Here is a 15,905-nt window from a genome sequence, read left to right on the forward strand (position 1 = left end):
AGACCATTAATATCAGCCTCTCCAATAGTCCAATCTAGGTTCTTTTACGAAGAGAATCAAAACATAAAAGGTTAAAAAACTATTAAAAAAAAATCCAAATTATGTAAACAATATGAAATATCAAACTAACTAAAAAATTCGAAGTTGGCAAGTAGAAAGCCCATCAACTGAGGTGCAGAATATAAATTAAAACAGAAAAGAGTATTGCCATTTGCTCATTGACAAGCATTAAATAATATCTATAAACACAAAATCCCAAGAAAGCATTACCCCCAAGAAAACAAAACAGAAGCCTACCCCAATCCCAGTGGATCAATACATTCCATGCCTCGAGGGAAGGACTGTAAATTGTTGAGCACCTTTATACCCATCGCTGACGCCTTTTTCTCAATCTTTTGAGCCACTGGTACTGCTTTTGTCTCCCGCATCTCACGAACCCTACGAGCAAGCTGTCAGAAAAGCATAATTTTCATTCCATTAATTAATAATTGGAAATACTTGCCAAATATAAAGTTTAACAATTATAAGATAATGGATTGCATGTCATATCAATAAATGTCATGTTTAAAACAACTACTTCATGATTGGTATTCCCAAATCAGAATCTATTTTCCAAATGCAGAGGGGAGAAATAGAAGAATCTAGAAAGAGCAAGAAACAATAGAAAGTAAAAGCATTTGTTAAAGTCAAAAGTAAACAAAAGACTATGATCAACAATGATAAATCAAGAAATACATACATACATACATAATGCTTCCCTTTTTATCATCTTTCTCATAGAACCTGGAATACTTGAACAATAGATTTTTCTGTTTTTGGTCTTAGCTTTCACGTTACCAAAATGAAATCTCATTATGAGCTGAACTGACTTTTCATTTCTTTTTTTTCTTCTTTTTTCCCCCTTTTTTTTAACCCAAAACAAAAATTCATTAATACCAAGTTAGAAATACATGAGAAGGATGAGAAATCCTTCCCAAATATACAAACTCTAATGAAAAGATTTGATGTATAAAATGTTTTCTATACACTATACACAACCACACAAAAGAAAGAGGTTTTGTTCTCCTGAAAAATCAATGCATCTACAAGCCAAAGCTTTGCTCCAAGATTTGTTGTATTAAAACCTCTATTTACAAACCAAGTTCCAATGGAGTTAAATAACACTAAGAGGAGTGCCCTTGAAATCTAAAGTTGTTGAGACCCAAAAAAGAGGAATAGAAGTAAATTATGTCTCATATTGCCTATCAAAAAAAAAGTAAATTATATCTCATATTAATTCTATACTTCTCCACTTATCCTAAAAAATCCTTACATTACTCTCTCACCATGCTATCTAAATCAAAGTGAGGCAAGCAATTTTCCAAAGGGTTTTGCTTCTACCTGTACTCCCCAAACCTCTTAAGGAAATGGTCATCATGTCGCTTATGCTCCCAAGAGAAACCCAATCTAGCCTAATTATGCTGAATAATCTATGCAAAGCACATAGTACTTAGACAATATGAAAAAAGATGATCAATTGTCTCACCACTCATCATACACATAGTGCAACAATCAAGATTACGGGCTTTATGAGGTCTTCTCACATATAGCAAGTTACCGGTATTGACCTTCTTGTTGGCTACTAGCCAAGCAAAGGCCTTGACCTTAGATGAGGCTTTAGATTGCCAAATAAATTTTGCTAGAGGGAAATAAACAAGATCTAGTCAATTGAACAAGGCTAAAAGGAAAGATTTTGCTGAAAATATACTTGAACAAGATAAAGACCAAGCTCTCTTGTAAGGGATAAACTGAATCAAGTGCACAAAAGAGAGAGAGGACATTAGTCTTTCCAAATCCTCTATCTCCACATCAGTGAGATTACGATGAAAGATAAGATTCCAAGAAAAAAAAATAGAAAGCTCCAAGAACATATGAGATAGAGGAGTTTCTAATCATCACAACTCTGGAAAGATTTAGATATTTAGAGCATATAGTAGTTTACTATATAAAATACTAATACTATAATTAAAATTAATTTATTTATAAAAAAATTATTTTAATTAACTTTTTAATTTATAATATATATCTATATAAAAGATATTATTTATATACATAAATTACATGTGCGATTTTTATAACAAAGCACATTTGGTTCGGTTGGTAAGGGCCCATTTGTTTTGCACCAAGGACCCAAGTTCAAACCTTGATCTTGGAGTTTTTTGTGTTTTCTTATCTCTTTAAGAAGCAATCCCACATTGGATTCTCAAAGGAAACAAATGTTATATTTCCTATGTACTTTGGGGTGCTTTTTTGGAGTGTCTTGTTTTAATATATTGCTATCTACCCATCAAAAAAAAAAGGAAACAAATGTTATATTTAATGAGGTAGAGCTTAAGCTGATATCACAAGCCATAATTAGGGTTGGGATTGCATAGCCTAGATGTTTCTCAAAGGGGTTAAGCCATGATCCACATCTTGCTGCCCAATTGATTTATCATTAAATGGGAAAAGGGGGTTGACGTGGCAGTGATAATGCCGAAATGTCATTAAAAGATCAATATATCACCGATAAATGGCGAAAAAATCAAAAACATCACTCCATCAACATATCTGCCCCATATTTCTATCGAGACCATCTAATACACGATTTATCGGCAAAAAATTGCAACATTTTTGTCCATGATGCCAAAGAGCATAATTTTCCTAAGAAAACCTCCAAAGCCATTTCCCTAAGAGTGCTCTATTCCTTAAAGAAATCTTCCCAAACCCCAAACCCTCTTCCATCTTAGGTTTGCACACTAAGTCACAACTTATGAGTTGCATCACTATAACTTGTAGTGGGTACAGGTCCTAGTAGAAACAATTGGAAGGAAAAGTCTTAGTATCGATTCAAATAGAAGTGGGCAATTCATGCTTTGTGATCCAATTGTCATGGGAGACCCCACCATGGGTAATCCATGTTACTCCAAGAGATGTTAAAGGGGGTTGGATGGTAGGGAGAGTGAGGAAGGGTCCACACACACCAATGGGAAGGTGGGGCAGATGGGAAGGAAGAAGAAAAAGGAGGAAGTTAATGTGTTTAATTATGGTGATAAGGTAGTTGGTGAGGAAAAGGGGAAAAGGTTGAAAATAGTCTTGTGAGATGGAAGTATGGTGGTTGAGATTCTAAAAAATACCCTAAGAGGCTAGAGGTATGGAGACAAAGGAACCTAGAGATGAGGAAGCTATAGAAGGGGGGTTGTCAAAAGGTTTTCCAATGCAAGGGGCGTAGGGTCAAGAGGATGGAACTCTCTATACAATTAACCAATTAGTAAATTAACACAATTCAACAAATCTTTAGTGCTACCAATTGAGGGGTTCGAGATAGAGAACCTATGTCTTCTTAGAAGGATGGAGCTAGAAAAGGAAATAGGATGTCAATGAAAAAGAGGAGACTAATAGCAACAACAAAGACTAAGAGGGAGCTACAACAGTTGGAATGTTCAATCAATTATAATGGGAGAGCAAGATAAGAGAAGGGAAATGGTGGTGGAGCTTGGGAGTTAGTATCAATAGGGCAATGAAACCAAGAATTTTATCATGGAATGTAAGAGAGGCAAATGACCAGGAAAAGTGCAAGGTAATCAAGTCTTTGGCTAGATCTTTAGATGGTTGTCATTATGTTCTTACAAGAAACTAAGATCCATCAAATGTCAACCTAGTTGGTGAGGAGCCTAGAGGTGGGAAGATTCTTAGAGTGGAGAACAATGGAAGCAAAAAAGGGTGGTAAGGGGCACAATTATGCTTTGGGATAACAAGGTGTTGGATTTAATTCAAATGGATGCGAATAGTTTCTCTATTTCATGTTGATCAAATGCTATGAGAACAATTTTGACTAGATGTTCACAAGAATATAGTCTTATTCATGGGAGGGAAAGGAAGGATATGTGGGCAAAATTAGGGGACATAAGAGGACTTTAGGATGATCTTTGTTGTGTGGGTAGTGACTTTAATTTGGTAAGGTTCTCAAGGGAAAGAGGAACTCCAATAGGCTTTTGGCATCAATGAGGCATTTTCCAAAGATCACCGAGGAGCTAAGATTGAGAGAACACACTTTGGTGGTCCAATTACATGGTATAGGGATTGAATAATCAATATGCATCAAGGTAGTATAGGAAGGTTAGGAAGATCATTTCGACGGTTTGTTACAAAGTGTATTGCCAAAGCCTATATCAAATTATACGTCCATTTCGTTGAATAGAGGTAAAATGAGGAGAGGCAAAACCTCTTTTAGATTTGAAAATATGCGGTTGAAAGGGGAGAGTTTTATGGAGCCTACAAAGAGATGGTGGATGGTTATAACATCAAAGTCTCTTTTAGTCACATTTGATTAAGTTGAAAGCCTTGAAAAAGGATCTCAAGATTTGAAAGCCCCAGATGAGGAGGTATCTCATCTTTTGTTTGCAAACGACACTCTCATCTTTTATGATGCTAGCCAAGAGCAACTAACATATCTAGGCTAGACTCTAATGTGGTTTAAGGTAGTACCTAAGCTAAAAATTAATTTAAAAAAAAACAAGCTAATCAATAGGAGGGATATTGATTGTGGAAGATCTAGTTTTTGTGTTGGGCTGTAGAGTGGGGAAGCTCCCCACCACATATTTGGGACTCCCTTTAGGTGCCTCTTTTAAATCAACTTCAATGTGGTATCCGATGAAAGAGAAATTCCAAAAAAGACTTGTGACGTAGAGAAAACAATATCTTTTTGAAGGAGGGAGACTCACTCCAATCAAAAGTACTATATACCAATTTACCGCCTAACCTTATTCATTATTCCAAGAAGAGTGAGCTCGAGGCTCAAGAAGATATAAAGAGATTTCTTGTGGGGGGATCATCAAAGAACAAAGGCCATCCCGTAAACTGTTTAATTGTCTACACAGGAGAGAAAAGTAGGGGGTCTTGGTATCAAGAATTCTGATTGTGCCCAACAGGTCCATGCTTGGCAAATGGAATTGTAGGTTCATAAAAGAAAGAGAAGCTCTACAGAAAAGGATTATACTAGGGAAATTTAAGGGAGAAGGAGGATGGAGTTCATGTAATGTATGGGATAGTTATGAAGTGGGCTTATGGAAGGCAATAAAACAGGATGGGATGTTGTTAAAAGCAAATATAGTTTCACAGTGAAATATGGAAGGAGGGTAAAGTCTTGGAAGTATAGGTGGTGTGCTGAATCAATTTTAAGTGATTCTTTTCCTTCAATTGAGCTACTGCAAAGGAATCTTCAATAGCAGATGTGTGAGAACAGTCACAAGAAAGGGGATGTTAAAGCCCCTCTTTTGTAAGACAACTACATGGCTAGGAGCACACAAAATGGAGGAATTTCCTTCAAGGGTGCAAAGGAAAGCAGTAAGCAGATCTGATAAAAAAAATGGAAATAAAAAAAAAAGGCTGTAAGCAGGAATGATAAGGATAAGGTGTTCTGGTTAGAAACAAAGAGCAAAATGTTTTCAGTAAAATCTTTGTACTTCTTTTTTTTTTTATGAGAATCTTTATACTTCTTTTTAATATCGAGGAAATATAATCCCTTTTTGAAAGATGTTATTTGGAACCCTTGGATGCCAACAAAAGTGGGGTTCTTTGCATAGAAGGCAAGTTGGAGTAGGATCCTTATTATAGATCAGCCAAAAAGGAGAGGTTGGACTATGATGAATAACTGCTTTTTGTGTAAAGATGAGAAAGACAAACCACTTTTTGCAACATTGCACCAAAACAAGAATTTTGTTACAGCTAGTTTTCTCTTTGTTAAGGTCACGGACGAAAATATTGCTGATATTGGCAATATTTCATGGAAATATTGTGTTTCAATGGAGCCCAACACGATTATCAAGGTAAGATAAATCCATTCACGGATTTTTTATTTTTTTTTTTTTTGTGAATTACCAGCAATGTTTCAAGATTTATCAATTTTGTCCTAATTTATCTGGATTTTTTGGTGATTTTATTGCTACTTTGACCGATCAACATGGGTCAACACCTACAAAATGCAATCAAATGCCCAAAAATGCCTACCAAATGCACAAAAGTGAAATGATAGGATTCAAACCTAGTTTGCTTACCAGGTTCTTAAGTAGTTAACCAAGTAGGCACTTTGGTCCAATGATAGGAATGTAAATATAAATATATATTATTCTTTTTAGAATTTCACTTTAATTAAATTAATTTTAATAAGTATGTATATATATATATATATATATATATATATATGGGAAAACAAGATAATAAAACAAATTAATTGTAATTATTTTATTTTTAAATTTCATTTAATTAGTTGTTAAGAATATAAAAAAATACAAATCATGATATCATACATATATCATCATTTATTTGATATCATTAAATACATTTGAAGTAAATGGATCATAATTTTAATATTAAATATGTTTTCAAGTTAGACATATTATTATTAAATGTTTTGATATTATTATCGAATAATATTTAATATAACTTAATAATGAATATACAATTACAAAATTCATTTTTCTTATTGACGCAAACAATATTATTGTCAAATATGACAAATTTTATCATATATATCAATTTCTTCAACAAAACAATTTCAAAATGTCTATTATTGCTTATTATATCATTTCTAAGAGTTTTTTTCAATATTTCCATGACATTTGATCCATTTTCATCCCTGTATCAAAATATCCACCACCATTTCCCAATATATCCGTAAAATCAAATTATCGATATATCCATCAAAACCAATATTTTTCTCCTTAACTCTTAGTTAAGGTTAGAGTGGATGATGTCAACTTCAATTAAAGGGGTTCTACTAAGTTGGTAAGGACCCTTTGTGGGAAAGAAAAAGAGAAAGCCTCGAAAGTTATCACCTTATGTTTTTTGGATTGTTTGGAAGGAGCAAAATAATAGATCTTTTAAGGACATGGAACAAACGAATCAAATGCTAGAACTCTCCTTTATTATGTTTCTTTTTACAGTTAGTGAGGGTGGGCTTAAAATGAACCAACAATGTCTATGGTAGATTTAGTCGATTGGTCTGGTGCTTTGGAGGGGAAGGATTATTGCTTTTTGTATTGTTTTTGCCTTTTGGTGACCTTGAATTGATTTATGCACTCTGGTACACTCTTTTTTATAAGCGCTGTTTTTTTTTTTTTTCTTGCTTGTCAAATTAAGGAAAAAGATAAAAAAAAAAAAGGGAAAGGGGGGGGGGATGAAGAAAGAAAGAAAGAAAAGCACTATGAAGTCTTTAGATTTTGCAAAGGCATTGAAGTAAGACAACTTCTAAGAACAGAGGTTAATACAAGTTGTGGCTAGGAAGAAATTTCAGATCAAGTTGTCAGACTAATGCATCAGAGGTATTTTGGTAGAACAAACCTCTAAAATAATTCAATGATGTATTTTTTGTAGCCACCTTTTCCTGCAACAATGCTACTTGCTTCTCACTTTCCCTCACTTTAATGTTAAATCTTCTCTGTTATCCTGGTTTTAGTCAGGTATTATCTAGCCTCATTCTCTAAGTTGAAGAACAGCCTTCAGACTTGCATAGTTCCGTTTTTATAAGGTTGACACTCATGATTCCTTAAAAACTCATCCAGTGAACAGCCACGACTTTTTAGTTACAGTATCTGCTAATAGAGGCCGCTATTGATGGATGACATACAAAAAGAAAACTGTTTTCACAATACCCAGTCACACCTGTCAGAGACAGTGAAGTATGGATTTATCTTCACTGGGAGATAGGAGGAAATCAAATTGCCAAAAGTTCAAATAAATATTGTTTAGCATGAAATAAAAAATTAATTAATTAATTAAAACAAAATCCCACTTGAACTACATGATTCGGTGCACATAAAAAATGACACTATTATATCAGATTTAATAATTTTATTATCTTCTGATAATCAGAAAAACAATGTTCTTAGTCTTACTCAATCCCAAATCCATTCAATTTAAAATATATATATATGAGAAAGGAAAACAGTAATACAATAGGTCTCCCATTTGCTCACTGACGAAAAACTAAAAAGCCATCAAATAAAAATTTTATTGTATACATTATGCAGTTTCAGTTCGGAAAACATAAATTTATCACAAATAATCCAAATAGTCACATTATGTGTATTCAAAAACACTATGCTGCAGTTGGTTTCTCTGACCTGGATTTTGTTTAGAATTCTTATAGCTTGGGGAATATGAAAATCTTGTTTTTACTGTAAACATGTATTGACAGATTTGCAGTGTACAGAATTTTAATATAATACCAATGGATTCGAGCCAAATATTCTACCTAACACAACCAAAACAATGGAATTGAAAATCAGATTCCATGCAACCTTATTTGCTTTCTTTCACCACAATTTCTTGCCACCTAAACAATCCACAAAAGTCTAAGTCAATACCCCATAGATAACCATACATTTCACCCTCAAAGACCATAATTTAACCATCCCCTCAGTTCAGGTCAGTTTTTAAGTTCTCAACACAAAGATAACTCAAATTATATAATTCAAACCATTAGAAATCAAAGTCACTCTCAATATTGAAGATCGTAACTTCTCAAGTGTTATGCTGTTTTGGCCACCCAAGAACGAAAACCTTAACAAAGCCAAATATCACATTAAGCCTAGATAAGAACACCTTTTCTTTTCTCAGGTCCCAAGCATTCAAATCCTTTACTACTTCTCCATTTCATGTATTTTCTTGTCCCCCAAAAGAAAACCACAAAAAATCCGAAAATAAAGCCAAGTCTTATCATCCAAATAGCTCAGGCTCACTGACCACAAGAAACTATAATCTGCACTCAACCAACCCTAATTCAATCATTTGTCTCAGTTCAGTGGATCTCTTCACCTTCTAAAGGTACACGTTCTAAAATTTCCCTTCTCTCTCCTCAGTTTCCTACATTTTAAAAAAAAAAAAAAAAAAACACCCCAAAACCAAAATTGCACTAATCTCCCCACCCAAAAAATATATATTAAGTCTCCCCATCCAATTCAGCCATTTCCCTCAGTGCAGCCAATATTTTCACCCTATGGAAACATGGACTACAAATTTCAGTTTCTTTCTCCTCAGCTTTCAACATACAACAAAACACTTTCTCGCTTTTCCCCACATTTTTTCCCATCCAAACAAACCCACAAAAAAAAAAAGGAAAACACACATAAAATTCAACAAAACGTACCTCAGCTTCATCAACTGTCTTCCAACAATTGGGCTCCCCACCATCCCACCCCTTGTCCCCATCCTCCTTCTCCCCTCGCCCGCCGGCGCCCCGACTCCGGGCCGCCACCCCCCGATCCTTCACCGAGTCCTCGTCCCCGGACGATATGCTCAGCATCTCCACCTCCGAATCGTCCTCATCCTCCACTCCACCCCTCCGACCCTTCTGCGTCGCCGGAGGCCTCTGATTAGGATTAGGGTTAGGGTTCCTCTGCTTGGCCGCCGTTGACGGGTGCGGAGGTGCCTGAACATAATTCACCACCGGCTTCGATGCCCGCCCCGCCTTGTTGTAGTTGACATCCCTCTGCGCCTGCTCCTTCAGCGCCATCTGTAGAAGCTCCTCTTCGTCATCACTGTCGCTGGACATCCTTTTTCCCTCTGTCTTTCCTTTTTCTTTTTCCTTTTTTTTTTCCTTTTTTTTTCCAGATCTGACGAGTAGTGATGATGGCTATTATGTTGTGTGTGTTTTGAGACAATGCTCGGATGTTGAAGAGGAGGTGCAAGGGAGATATGATGTAATCGCTCGCACCTTTGTGTTCTGAATTGTCTACTTCCTTGACTGCCACGTGGAGCTTCGATGGAGCGACAAAGGAGACCGATTCCGTTGTAGGATTTCTTTTATTTTTTGAATTATAGTCATATTCCAATTTCTATTTAACCATTGTACCTAATAATTTTGGGTTGAAAATTCCTCCTCCTAATTCAAAGTAAGGATTAAAATATCAAATTATGAAAATATTGATGGTTATATTTTATGAAAATATCAATCAATTATCATAAATATCAATTGAAAATTTAAATAAAAAAATTCATCAAAATTCGAAAAATGGGATTGTTCTCTCAACAAAACTAAGATAAAGTTGAGTCAAAAGACCCCGATTCAAGATAAATTCATGAAAAAGTGGGAGATCTAGTTGGGATCTACTCCAGCATTTAGAAATTGGTTAATTGGTACAAATACATGTACTTGATGCCCCACCTAAGAAAGTGACTCAAGTTCTAGTCGCCCCACTAAATGGTTATTCAATATAGATTTTATGTCATGGAATCAACCAATAAAAAGCATTAATGCCAATACACTAATTGCGGTACAATAAATGAACATTTGAAGAAAAAAACTTAAGGTTATTTGCAAATACCAATGCACCAATTGGGGTACAATGGTGCATTTCACTAATTATTTCAAATACTCATCACATAAAGAACAAAAAATACTTAAAGTTATTTGTATTCATCGCAAACCACACAAATATTTAAAAAATTATGAAACAAATAAAAATTATATTAAAATTAATTTATTGAAAAAAATATATATCATAAATTTATTTACTTAAAATAATAATATTCATGAAAATGTCAATCAATATAAAAAAAATAATTAGATGACAATTATAAAATAAAAGGTAGAATATTCATCAAAACCCATAGAAATATTGAAAAAAAAATCAAAAAAATTATAAAACAATTAATAATACATGTATTAAAATTGTTTTATTGAAGAAAAGATATATATAACTAAATCTTTTATTTTAAGTAATAATATCCTAAATTTCTTAAAATAATATTTTTTATTAGTTTTAAAAGTTTAAAAATATGTCATTTTACATTTCGATGCGTGAATATGAAAAAAATAAAAAATAAAAAATCAGGATTCAATCGAAAATTCAAAGAAACAAGAAGAATATTGGCAATTGAGAAAAATATGTGTGATGTTGGCTAATTTTTGACCGACCGTGATTTTCAAACGTTTGTTTTTTTCCAGGATGCCTTATAGTGTAAATAATGCATGATAAATTTTATTCATTAGATCCCAAGGACTTAAAAGACATTTCATGTTTGTTTCTCTTATCATGAATCATGAGTACCCTTCTAAACACAATCATGATAAGGCTATGGTTGTGGGTTGGTCCAAGAATAAATAGATGAAAGCAAAGTGATATAAATGAAGGCTGCCAGCTTCGATTAATTGCCATGATTGACTTGCCATTGAAATAAAATTTTAAAATTAAAAAATTAAAAAATTAAAAAAAAAAAGAAAAAGAAAAAGTGAGCCAATTAATAATATTACAAATAGGATTGCAACTTAGGGCAATCCAACATATACCTAAGTTTGGTGTTTAGGATTGCTAGTGAATAGAAGTGTTCAACATGGTAGGATGATCTTAGATTAAAAAAATATCTATTCGAAATTATTGAGGTTGACATGTGTTAAAGATGAGGGCAACTCGTCCAAAACCTGAACCTCACATTATTATTTGATCATATATTTATATGATATCTTTTTTATCCTTGGTTTTGATTAAAGTGAAATTTTAACAAGAGGTTCAATACTCATGGTACTTAAATCTGAACGATTGGATCGTCGATTGGAGTTTTCCTGATAGATTAATATACCCAAATAGAACACCGAATTTGTGATCTTTCTTTCACTCTCTTTATTATTTGGTGTTTATGTTTGTGAAGACAAGAATTTTTTTCTTGATGATTGTTGTTGTTGATGGTCCCTAATTAACATTAAGGTTGATTGCGTACTCTTATTTTGGTTGATAGTGAAGCCTTTTTTAGTGGACTCTAATCCCTTGGATTTGACTCCTCACATTGAAGAGGTTTTCCATGTTAAAAAATTATGGCGCATACGCGGTTGATTTTAATTGTGATATTGTGTTGAACTTTCTCCCAACAAAAATGTCATAATGATTCTGTTGGCATGAGCTGTTAGAAACCAACTTAGGAAGGATACAAGTGTAGACGTAAATATAGAATCATAGCATTCAAGTATGGCATGATCTTTGCCAAGATATTTGTATAGACAAAAATAGGACTATAATTTTCTTATTTCTTTTGTATTCTCTCCATGTAAATAATATACTGAAAAAACCCAGAAAAGCTGATATGGTATCAAAGCGAGGAATCCAATCCTTGGCTGCCTTCACTGGAAAAACTCTAGTTTTGTTTGTTTGATCCGTGCCCTTCAGCTATGACCAACACCGGCATTATCACCAACTCTGGTGATCCTCTATCACATACCGACTCCATCATTACCACTCTTACCAGCCAAATGACTGAAGCCTTATCCAAAGTCCAAGTCTCGACTTCAACCATCGAAAACTCAACCGCTCCAATCGGTATCAAGTTGAATGGTTCCAACTACGCCCTTTGGTCCCAGGTTGTCGAGATGTACATCTCCGACAAAGATAAATTGGGTTATATCAATGGCGATTATTCACCACCGCCACAAGCATATCCATCATTTCGAAAATGGCGTACTAATAATGTCATTGTCAAAGGATGGTTGATCAACTCTATGGATCCGACACTCATTGACAATTTCATCTGATTTCCCATAGTAAAATTGGTCTAGGATGCCATTGCTACGACTTATTTCGATGGCAGCAATACTTCTCAAGTCTATGAACTCCGGCGACGTGTGACTCGTCTACGACAAGGCAGTGGATCCCTTGAGAAGTTCTACACCGAACTACAAGGACTATGGCGGGAAATTGATTTCCGTCGTCTGAATCCGATGGAATGTGCCATCGACATCTACCATTACAACAACCTACTCTAAGAAGATCGTGTTTACACCTTCCTTGATGGTCTTGATGATCGCCTTGACAACATCCGCAGCGATGTGCTTCAGATGAGCCCATTTCCCTCAATCGATCAAGCTTATGCTCATGTTCACAGAGAGGCTCTCTGGCAAGCAGTCACGAGCACTAGCGATCCCGACAATACCTCAGGCGTGGTTCTGATTACCAAAGGGCTGACACTGAGTTCAACCAACACAAACTCTATTGTAGTCTCTAGCCATGGGAAATCCACTATAGCTTATAAGTCACAAATTGTTCCTGATGGAATGAAATGCTCCCATTGTGGCAACCAGTGCCACACAAATGAGAATTGTTTTAAAAAAAAAAATGATTATCTTGATTGGTGGTATGAGTTGCAAGCAAAGAAAAAGAAGGACTCAGCTGGTGCGGATGCGAACAAGGGTAAAGTGGCTATAATGTTAGCAGAACCTCACCTTTCCTTGATTTCTCAGGTTGAGTCTTCTCAAGATGTAGGACCCGTCTCTGATATAGGTAACTGTGGTTCTAATTTAGTTACCTCCTTCTATGATGTTGATCGTGGTGCATGGCTTCTTGATTCCGGAGCCATAGACCACATGACTTTTGCAGCTACCAACTTTACTATGACATCTCCATCATGACACACCAGTGTTGCCAATGCTAATGGGGTTGTCTTTCCTATCACAAGGGTCAGATCTATGTATCTGTCTCCTTCACTCCAGTTAATGAATACGTTACTTGTTTCATCGCTCTCACATAAATTACTATTTGTTAGTCAAGTTACAATAGAACTAAATTGTGTTGTCCTAATGCATCTTACATTTTGTATTCTTCAGGATATTCTCACCAAGGAGATAATTGGGCGTGGTACTAAAAAGGGGGGGGGGGGGGTTATACTACATGGAAGATGTTAGCACAGGTCATGTTCACCAAATACAAAGTGATGTGAGAGAACGACAAATTTGGCTTTGGCATTGATGTTTGGGGCATCCAAATTTTGGTTATCTGAAGCATCTACGGCCTGATCTTTTTTCTAATATGGGGTTGTCTAACCTTAAATGTAATGCCTGTATTATAGCCAAAAGTTATCGGACTTCCTATCCACTAAGTATGAATAAAAGCACTCTTCCCTTTGCTTTAGTTCACTCTGATGTGTGGGGTCCTTCCCCTATCTCGATTGGTTCTGGTGTTCATTGGTTTGTCATCTTTGTTGACGACTGTACCCGTATGACCTGGCTTTACTTGATGAAACATAAAGATGAAGTATTACATGTGTTTCAATCATTCCATGTGATGATCCAAACTTAGTTTTCTTCCAAGCTCCGAGTTCTCTGCTTTGATAATGGTGGTGAATATGTTAATTAACGCTTCCGTACTTATTTCGAACACCATGGACTCGTTCATGAGACATCGTGTCCTTAGACTCCTCAACAAAATGGCATAGCTGAGTGGAAGCACCGCCATATTCTTGAAACTGCACGAGCTTTACTACATGAAATGCATGTGCCACCCCAATACTAGTCTAATGCGGTGTCCACTGTCGTCCATCTACTCAATAGACTACCCTCCAAAGTCTTAAATTTTAAGACTCCGCTCCAAGTTCTGGCATCACACATCTCTTTACCTACAACCCTAATGCTTCCTCCTATAGTATTTGGGTGTGTAGCTTATGAACATCTTCACAAAAATCAAAGAACCAAACTGGATCCGTGTGCTGGCTGTTGTCTCTTCTTAGGCTATGTTGTGCACCATAAGAGTTATCGGTGCTATGATCCCTCTATCCGACGCACTTATGTAACTATGGATGTCACCTTCCTAGAGTCTGAACCTTTTTTCCCAGCCCCCACTTCTTCTCTTCAGTGGGAGACACAAGATGAATAGTAGAAATGGTTGCACTTTGACTGGCCAAATAGTGAAACTGTGGTGGATGAAGCACCAAGCCTGATGCCGATTGATCCCACAAGACTAGATGGAGCCACAGAGCATAATACAACTTCAGAAAATTATACACCTTCATTAACTGAACCAAGTTCCCCCCTTTCCTTAGTACATGCAGACCCACCTCCTGAGAATATCCCTGAGGTAAGCATTCTTGACAAGTCTTCCAATAGAAGTGACTTGAATACTTCTGCTGGATATACATTGCCTTTCAGGGAAAATTGTGGCAAGCCACCAACTAGATATTCTCCTGATATTGAAAAGTGAAAATCAAAGTATCCAATTGCCAACTATGTGTCTACTAGGAGATTATCTGAACCCCTCAGAGCATTTGTCCATGTACTTTCCTCAAGTCAAATTCCAGTTGGAGTTCAAGAAGCCTTGTCTGACCCGAAATGGACTTAAGCAATAAAAGAGGAAATGGAGGCACTACTAAAAAACAACACATGGACCATAGTTTCTTTACCTGAAAGGAAGAAAGCAGTAGGATGCAAATGGGTATTTTCTATCAAACACAAGGCAGATGGTACGATCGAAAGATATAAAGCAAGACTGGTGGCAAAAGGCTATACACAAACATATGAGGTAGATTACCAAGAAACTTTTTCACCAGTTGCAAAACTTAGCACTATAAGGGTATTGTTATTTCTCGCAACCAACCTTGACTAGCCATTACATCAATTTGATGTAAAAAATGTCTTTCTACATGGAGATCTTGAAATAGAAGTATTCGTGGAACTTCCTCCGAGATACACGACATCTACTAAAACCAAGGTTGTGTGCAAACTACAAAGAGCACTATATGGATTGAAACAATCACCTCGAGCGTGGTTTGGGCGGTTTAGTCTAGCAATGAGGAAATACGGATTCAAGCAAAGCAACTCGGACCATACTGTAGACCCCTTAAAAGACCAAGGGTTTTTCCAGTTGGTTTGAAGGGGGCCACTCGGATGTTTTTTTTTTAAGTGAGGAGGGGGGCCCCTTTTCTGCCATGAAGGAGTTGCATTGGACGCATGGACACGGCAAGAGGCAAGGGCGACCATGCTGTTTGTTGAGGAGCCCATGCTTGCTGAGGTGGTGAACAGAAGAACAGGTGCGGATTTTTCGGGTGAGAAGAGCTCCTTGTAGAGGGGAGGGAGAAAGGAAGAGGGGGTTACGAGAAGAGGTTTTTTTTGTGACAGAGAGTGAGGACTG

General features: G+C 35.9%; 1 protein-coding gene across 1 annotated transcript in view; it reads right to left on the bottom strand.

Moving 5' to 3' along the window:
* Window positions 1-9,649, bottom strand: part of LOC117910648 (exocyst complex component SEC5A-like) — a 43,792-nt gene extending 34,143 nt beyond the window's left edge. Inside the window, exons 1-2 of the mRNA XM_034824757.1 lie at window positions 9,167-9,649; window positions 298-449 (exon numbers count right to left, since the gene is read on the bottom strand). Coding sequence (XP_034680648.1) covers window positions 298-449; window positions 9,167-9,571 — 557 coding nt within the window. The 5' untranslated portion in view covers window positions 9,572-9,649. The remainder of the gene's footprint in view (window positions 1-297; window positions 450-9,166) is intronic.
* Window positions 9,650-15,905: the final 6,256 nt, after the last annotated feature.

The sequence above is a fragment of the Vitis riparia genome, unplaced genomic scaffold (assembly GCF_004353265.1).
Source record: "Vitis riparia cultivar Riparia Gloire de Montpellier isolate 1030 unplaced genomic scaffold, EGFV_Vit.rip_1.0 scaffold802_pilon_pilon, whole genome shotgun sequence".
NCBI classification, from domain to species: domain Eukaryota; kingdom Viridiplantae; phylum Streptophyta; class Magnoliopsida; order Vitales; family Vitaceae; genus Vitis; species Vitis riparia.